General features: G+C 54.2%; 1 protein-coding gene across 1 annotated transcript in view; it reads left to right on the forward strand.

The window, feature by feature from the left end:
- The first annotated feature begins 302 nt into the window (after positions 1 to 302).
- NEFH (neurofilament heavy) overlaps positions 303 to 8,590 on the forward strand; it is a 9,723-nt gene continuing 1,435 nt past the window's right edge. Inside the window, 4 exon segments of the mRNA XM_023190775.2 lie at positions 303 to 1,252; positions 3,435 to 3,634; positions 4,783 to 4,907; positions 7,874 to 8,589. Coding sequence (XP_023046543.2) covers positions 370 to 1,252; positions 3,435 to 3,634; positions 4,783 to 4,907; positions 7,874 to 8,589 — 1,924 coding nt within the window. The 5' untranslated portion in view covers positions 303 to 369.

Raw genomic sequence — 8,590 nt, forward strand, 5'->3', positions numbered from 1 at the left:
CCTTGTCCTCTCCCTGTTTCAAGTCCCCTTTCTTATTCCGAACACACTCTCAGGCTCTTCCGACGCATACCCGGGGGTCCTCACTGGCCCACTCCGGGAGTCCTCTGCCCGCTTCCCCGAACTCGGGGGTCTCCTCTGACGCAGCGTCGATTCCCCTTCCGTCCTCGGTCCCCTGCCCCGCCCCTCTCACTGCGGCTGAGCCGGTCAGCCGGGGGCCGCAGGGGAGGAGGCGGAGAGGGCGGGGCCCTCCTCCCCACCCCCTCACTGCCAAGGGGTTGGACCCGGCCGTGGCGGCTATAAAAGGGCCGGCGCCCTGGTGCTGCCGCAGTGCCTCCAGCCCCGTCCCGGCCCCGCGTACCTGCTCCGGCCATGATGAGCTTCGGCGGCGCGGACGCGCTGCTGGGCGCCCCGTTCGCGCCGCTGCACGGCGGCGGCAGCCTCCACTACGCGCTGGCCCGAAAGGGCGGCGCAGGCGGGACGCGCTCCGCCGCCGGCTCCTCCAGCGGCTTCCACTCGTGGACACGGACGTCCGTGAGCTCCGTATCCGCCTCGCCCAGCCGCTTCCGCGGCGCAGGCGCCGCCTCGAGCACCGACTCGCTGGACACGCTGAGCAACGGGCCGGAGGGCTGCGTGGTGGCGGCGGCCACAGCGCGCAGTGAGAAGGAGCAGCTGCAGGCGCTGAACGACCGCTTCGCGGGGTACATCGACAAGGTGCGGCAGCTGGAGGCGCACAACCGCAGCCTGGAGGGCGAGGCGGCGGCGTTGCGGCAGCAGCAGGCGGGCCGCTCCGCTATGGGCGAGCTGTACGAGCGCGAGGTCCGCGAGATGCGCGGCGCGGTGCTGCGTCTGGGCGCGGCGCGCGGTCAACTACGCCTGGAGCAGGAGCACCTGCTCGAGGATATCGCGCACGTGCGCCAGCGCCTCGACGACGAGGCCCGGCAGCGAGAGGAGGCTGAGGCGGCGGCCCGCGCGCTCGCGCGCTTCGCGCAGGAGGCCGAGGCGGCGCGGGTGGAACTGCAGAAGAAGGCGCAGGCGCTGCAGGAGGAGTGCGGCTACCTGCGGCGCCACCACCAGGAGGAGGTGGGAGAGCTGCTCGGCCAGATCCAGGGCTCCAGCGCCGCGCAGGCGCAGGTGCAGGCCGAGACGCGCGACGCCCTCAAGTGCGACGTGACGTCGGCGCTGCGCGAGATCCGCGCGCAACTTGAAGGCCACGCGGTGCAGAGCACGCTACAGTCCGAGGAGTGGTTCCGAGGTGCGCAGGCCCGCGGGTAGGGGGGAGGGGCGCCCCCGCTGACCCCGCAGCGAGCTTCTGGGCGGTGTGACTCAAGGGGGAGCTGCTCACCTTCCCTCTGCAAAGTGCATGCCCCTAGTTAAATCGCGGTTTTACTCTGGGTCTCTTGTGGGACGTACCCAACTCTGGATTGTCCTTCGGTTCCCCCTTTCCAGGTTCTTTAGAGCTGTACTTAAGCTCTGGGCCCCCCGCTGCTCTCTACCCCAAGCTTAGGCAACCCCACTCTGATGTCGCTCCCCAGTCGAGAACAAAACAAGTGTCCTCTATAGGAAAAAAGTGATGCAGGATTCTGGTCTGCACGTGCTGGAGACTCTTAGCCCTTCTAAGTAGCAAGGCTTCCCCGCCAATGCTGCCACCCCTTCTCCTGCACCCTGCAAGGAACCCTATTCCTCTCTCCCCTACCAGACTCCTCCCCACTCCGTGCTCAGTGCTTAATGTCCCTACCTTAATCTTCCACGTGGGGTGTGGCAGGGCCTTTTCCCGTCTTTTCTTCCTAGGGGGAACCATTACCACAATCAATTGCTGCCGGTGTCCGAGGTGGCTGGTGGACCCGTTCATGTTTTAATGTCCCCTTTCTCCTTTAGGAAAGCTGGGAGCCTCCCAAGTCTGCCCCTCCCCCAACTCCTTGCAACCCTGAGTGAGCTAGATTGTGCTGCCTTGAAGCTGTGCCCAGCAGCTGCAGGGTGACCTTGACCAACACTTGCCCTCTCTGGTTTTAATTTCTTTTTGAGTTGAAAGAGTGGGGTAGATCAACTGGGCTGCTTAATTCGGGGAGTTCCGTGATCTCTCACGAAACTGTTTATAAAACTTTGCGTTGTTTTTGGGAGAGAGGGCAGAGGCTTCAGTGATTTTCCAAAAGCATCTGTAATTCACAATAATTGAGAATCCCCAACCACCTGGATGGTTTCTAAGTCTTTGCCAGCACTAGCAGGGAAAGCCAGGAAAACCGGGATTTGGATGCATAGCTTTTTCTGTTCCTTTTCCACTCCTCTGCAGAGCAGAATCATCCCCTCCTCCATCTCCGCAGCAAGGCCCCTCCCTGTGCAAACCTCTTTTGGATTTGCCAGTCATAGGGACAGACGTCCCAGAATTTTACTGGCCCACTCAGCTGGCTTCCTTCCTTCCTCCCTCCCTCCCCACCAAGACTCATGTCCTGGGTGCCACTATCTGGGGATTCAGGATGTTCACTTTCATGAGCTAAAGACCAGTCTCCAGACCTCCACTGCCCCTGGAAGGTTTCCTGGGAACCAGGAACTGGTTGCTGGCAGAGGCTGGGGTGTGGCTACCAATGCTCAGGGGCATGCGCAACTAGGTGGAGAAAGGGACCGGGGGTTGGCACCCAGGCCACGGGCTCTGCAATGACCTTGGACTCTGCGCAGAAACCTGTAAGGAAGGGACCATGGCTACAAGGTGACCTGATTGCTCACGGTACCCTCCTGCCTCTCGCCACAAGCCTCCAGCCTCCAGCTCAGTGTTAAGCCCCATGGGCCAGGTATAACATCTGAACCCCCCAGCACTGCCAGGCCCTTACCAGGGAGCTGGAACAGGGTTTCCTCTGCCCTGCAGGGTTTTTGGATCCCACATTGCGGGAGACAGAGCCTGATCTTTGGGGATTTGAGTCCCAGCTCTGCCACTCACTAGCTGGGTGGCCTTGGGGAGTAGTTACTTGCCTTTACCTCACAGGACAGTGAGTCAAGCATCCACGATGGTGCCTGGCACACGCAGTAGGTATATCCACGTGTGTCACCTTCAAAGTCTGGGCATTAGGCCGGGCGCGGTGGCTCATGAGGTAATCACGAGGTAAAAGCGCTGGTAATCCCAGCACTTTGGGAGGCCGAGGCAGGTGAATCACGAGGTCAGGAGTTCAAGACTAGCCTGGCCAACGTGGCAAAACCCCATGTCTACTAAAAATACAAAAAATTAGCTGGGCATAGTGGCGGGTGCCTATAATCCCGTTACTTGGGAGACTGAGGCAGGAGAATCGCTTGAACCCAGGAGGCGGAGCTGGCAGTGAGCCGAGATTGCGCCACTGCACTCTGGCCTGGGCGACAGAGTGAGACTCCGTCTCAAAAAACAAAAATCTGGGCATTAGAACCCAAATCCAGGTGTGTCTAACCCTGTGCCCTGCTACCTTCTCCCCCAGTGAGGCTGGACCGACTGTCGGAGGCAGCCAAGGTGAACACAGACGCCATGCGCTCAGCGCAGGAGGAGATAACTGAGTACCGGCGTCAGCTGCAGGCCAGGACCACAGAGCTGGAGGCACTGAAAAGCACCAAGGACTCACTGGAGAGGCAGCGCTCTGAGCTGGAGGACCGTCATCAGGCCGACATTGCATCCTACCAGGTGGGCAGGGGCAAGGCAGACAGCCAGACTGCCTTACTTGATTGGGTAACCCTGGACAAGTTACTGTCCCTCACTGAGTAGGATTGTAGTGGTTAAGATTGTAGCCCTTGGAGTCAGACATACCAGCACTTTCCAGGTGCGTGACCCTAGGAAAGTTATCTAATTCTCTGAATCTGAATTCCTTTCCAGCAATGAAAAAAAAAAAAAAAAAAAAAGCCTGCTTTGCAGAGCTGGAAAGATTAAAGAGATAGACTTTTATTTATTTATGTATTTGTTTTGAGATGGAGTCTCACTCTGTTGCCCAGGCTGGAATGCAGTGGCATGATCTCAGCTCACTGCAACCTCTGCCTCCTGGACTCAAGAGATTCTTGAGCCTCAGCCTCCTGAGTAGCTGGGACTACAGGTGCACATCACCATGTCCAGCTAGTTATTTAATTGTTTTGTAGAAATGAGGTCTCACTGTGTTGCCCAGGCTGGTCTCAAACTCCTGAGCTGAAGCGATCCTCCTGCCTCAGCCTCCCAAAATGCTGGAATTACAGGCATGAACCACCAGAGTCTCGCTATGTCTTCCAGGCTGGAGTACAGTGGTGCGATCTCGGCTCACTGTAACCTCCGCCTCCTGGGTTCAAGCGATTCTTCTGTCTCAGCCTCCCAAGTAGCTGGGACTACAGACGTATGCCACCACATCCGGCTAATTTTTGTATTTTCAGTAGAGACAGGGTTTCACCATGTTGGCCAGGCTAGTCTTGAACTCCTGACCTCAAATGATCCGCCCTCCTCGGCTTCCCAAAGTGTTGGGAATGCAGGCATGAGCCACCCCTCCTGTCCTCACTGAGCACTTTCTAAGCTCAAGATCTCTAAAAGTTCTCCCATCATCCTACCAGCCAAACAAACAGGAACAACTGTTGACGTCTGATGAATTTCATTTCAGACCTTCCCCAGGCTGAGGTCATTATACAGCAGAATTTTTGCTCCAGATTGTTCCATGTCCACTAATGAGGACCCAACAGCTCCAGCAGGGTTGGGGTTGGCCCCAGTGAGCCTGGCTGGATGGGCCTACTCTGGGGTTGCACAGCCCGCTGCAGCTTCCCTGGTACTGAGGGCCAGACACTGGCTGGCATGTGATGTGTGTCACCTCTCCTTTCCAGGAAGCCATTCAGCAGCTGGACGCTGAGCTGAGGAACACCAAGTGGGAGATGGCAGCCCAGCTGCGAGAATACCAGGACCTGCTCAATGTCAAGATGGCTCTGGATATAGAGATAGCCGCTTACAGGTGAGACGCACAGGGGCCGTCACATGGTGGAGAAACCTTGTGTTCCTATGAGACGCTAAGCCTTGGGTTGCAAGACCCCGTTTAGGCAGCCTACCTGTCTTAGGGACAAGACTCTTTTTAAATTGCGGCAAAATAGATAAAACATACAATTTACCATTGAACCAATTTATTTATTTTCTATTTTATTTATTTTTTTGAGACAGACTTACTGTGTTGCCCAGGCTGGAGTACAGTGGTGCGATCTCTGCCCACTGCAACCTCTCCCTCCTGGGTTCAAGCGATTCCTGTGCCTCAGCCTCCTGAGTAGCTGGGATTACAGGTGCCTGCCACCACACCTGGCTAATTTTTGTATTTTTTTTTAGTAGAAAAGGGGTTTCACCATGTTAGCCAGGCTGGTCTCGAACTCCTGGACTCAAGCCATCTGCCCACCTCAGCCTCCCAAAGTCCTGGGATTATAGGTGTGAGCCACCATGTGCAGCCCCATTTAACCATGTTAAGTAGACAGTTCAGTGATATTAAGTACTTTCACATTACTGTGCAGCCATAACCACTGTCTCCCGAACTGTTTTCATCATCCCAAGCTGAAACTCCATACCCAAGAAGCCATCATTATCATTCTCTCCTTCCTTCAGCCCCTGGCAGCCACTCTTACTTTGTGAGATACATGAGTCTTTTTTTTTTCTTTTTGAGATGGAATCTCACTCTGTTGCCCAGGCTAGAGTGTAGCAGCATTAGCTCAGCTCACTGCAACCTCTGTCTCCTTGGTTCAAGTGATTCTCCTGCCTCAGCCTCCCAAGTAGCTGGGATTAAGGCACCTGCCACCACACCCAGCTATTTTTTGTATCTTTTAGTAGAGACCGGGTTTCACTGTGTTGGCCAGGCTGGTCTCGAACTCCTGACCTCAGGTGATCTGCCCACCTTGGCCTCCCAAAGTGCTGGGATTACAGGCGTGAGCCACTGCGCCCAGCCAATGAGTCTTGAGAGTGACTTACTTTCATTCTGAAATGATTTAGAGGGTGGAAGTTCCTTATCCCCTCCCCAAATCCAGCCAGCCAGAGGCCTGCTTTGGAGGGAAAAGAGGTGCTTGAGTTGTCAGGGAGCTTTAAAACTCTGTCCTTGAGAGTTTCTTAGCTCTGCAAGTATTCACTTCTTGGGGAAATAAAATGGAGATGATAATAAGGCCACCCATGTCATAGGGTTGTCAGGAAGATGAGCTAATCCCATTCCCAAGCTAATCCAGGAAGCACAGGTACCACTGGGCTGCCACAGAGGGAATCCTTAGTCAATGGCAGTCTTGAGAAAGCCAGTCTCAGGAATAAGACCTGGGGGAGCCAGGGCTAAGGAGCAGGACTGATCCCCCAAGGACTTGTCCCAGTTCTGACTGGTGACCCGTGGCTTCCTACTTCTTGGCTCTAGTCTGTAATCTTGCTACTCAAAGCATGGCACATTAACCAGCGGAACTGGCGTCATTCAAGAGCTTATCAGAAAGGTAGTCTCTCGGTCGAGTGTGGTGGCTCATGTCTGTAATCCCAGCACTTTGGAAGGCCAAGGCAGACAGATTGTTTCAGTTCAGGAGTTTGAGGCCAAGCTGGGCAGCATGGCAAAACCCCATTTCTACAAAAAATACAAAAAAAAAAAAGATAGTTGGGCATGGTGGCACATGCCTTTAGTCTCAGCTGCTCAGGAGGCTGACGTGGGAGGATCACCTGAGCCCGGGAGTTGGAGGTTTCAGTGAGCTATGATCATGCCACTGCACTCCAGCCTGTCATCACAGAGTGAGACACTGTCTCAAAAACAACAACAACAACAACAAAAGACAGACTCTCAGCCCCTCCCCAGACCTGCTGAATCAGAATCTGCATTTTGATAAGATCCCCAGTCATCTGTGTGCTGCTAAATTTGGGAAGCACTAGTCTGAGGGGTAACCCCACACTTACTCTGAGACAGGCACTCTGCCAAGTCTTTTCCGTTCATTGTCTCACTGAAACAGCCCTCTGATGTAGGGACTCTAATGACCCTCTTTTTCCAATGAGGAAATTGAGGCTCAAAGAGTTTGTGTGTCTTGGCCAAGGTCACCCATGTAGTGAGGAGCAAAGCCAAGAGGGGAAACTGCAGCCTCTACCCTATTCCTGAAACTCAAAATATGGTAATACAGGGTGACGAGAGACACTCGCGATTCAAATGGGAGCATTCTAAGACCTCTTAAACCCAAATTTATGAAAGTGGAATTGTGGTTAGGCGTGGTGGCTCACACCTGTAATCCCAGCACTTTGGGAGGCTGAGGCGAGTGGATCACCTGAGGTCAGGAGTTTGAGACCAGCCTGACCAATATTGTGAAACCCCGTCTCTACTAAAAATACAAAAATTAACTGGGCGTGGTGGTGTGTGCCTCTGCTCCCAGCTATTCAGGAGGCTGAGACAGGAGAATTGCTTGAATCTTGGAGGCAGAGGTTGTAGTGAGCTAAGATTGTGCCACTGGACTCCAGCCTTAGCGACAGAGCGAGACTCCATCTCAAAAAGAGAAAAAAGTGGAATTGTTTGCTCAGGCTCCCAGGGTTCTCTTGAATAATATTTTAGTTTGAGGTACAATAAATTTAACCTTTGTTAAATTTATTCAGGAGCTTTCTCTTGAGGGCCTTTTTTATGGGGCAAAAGTTGTTTTATTTCAAAAGTTTCAGGCTTAGCTGTATTGAAGAAGACCAGTTGCTTAAGCCTGGGCAATAGAGCGAGACCCTGTCTCACACACACACAAAAAAACCCAGTCCACTGGGTTACATATTCTGGGTGGTCACTGGAATGATTTGCCAAGTGACTTTCTCCAGGCTTATAATGCCCACCCTTCACATTCCTGTTCCACCAAAATCCATATCATTCAGTGTCAGTGACCTTCAGGATAGTCTAGGAAGAACCCAAATAGTGAATTTGCTCTGAGTGTATGGTACTGTGTTCCATTATCCATCCTGCAGAAAACTCCTGGAAGGTGAAGAGTGTCGGATTGGCTTTGGCCCAATTCCTTTCTCGCTTCCCGAAGGACTCCCCAAAATTCCCGCTGTGTCCACTCACATAAAGGTCAAAAGCGAAGAGAAGGTCAAAGTGGTGGAGAAGTCTGAGAAAGAAACTGTGATTGTGGAGGAACAGACAGAGGAGACCCAAGTAACTGAAGAAGTGACTGAAGAAGAGGAGAAAGAGGCCAAAGAGGAGGAGGGCAAGGAGGAAGAAGGGGGTGAAGAGGAGGAGGCAGAAGGGGGAGAAGAAGAAGCAAAGTCTCCCCCAGCAGAACAGGCTGAATCCCCAGAGAAGGAAGCCAAGTCTCCAGCAAAGGAAGAGGCAAAGTCACCGGCTGAGGCCAAGTCTCCAGAGAAGGAGGAAGCAAAATCTCCAGCTGAGGTCAAGTCCCCCGAGAAGGCCAAGTCCCCAGCAAAGGAAGAGGCAAAGTCACCGGCTGAGGCCAAGTCTCCAGAGAAGGCCAAGTCCCCAGTGAAGGAAGAAGCAAAGTCACCGGCTGAGGCCAAGTCCCCTGAGAAGGCCAAGTCCCCAACAAAGGAGGAAGCGAAGTCCCCCGAGAAGGCCAAGTCCCCAACGAAGGAGGAAGCGAAGTCCCCCGAGAAGGCCAAGTCCCCAACAAAGGAGGAAGCGAAGTCCCCCGAGAAGGCCAAGTCCCCAGTGAAGGAGGAAGCGAAGTC

Source organism: Piliocolobus tephrosceles, chromosome 19 (genome assembly GCF_002776525.5).
Source record: "Piliocolobus tephrosceles isolate RC106 chromosome 19, ASM277652v3, whole genome shotgun sequence".
Lineage (NCBI taxonomy): Eukaryota > Metazoa > Chordata > Mammalia > Primates > Cercopithecidae > Piliocolobus > Piliocolobus tephrosceles.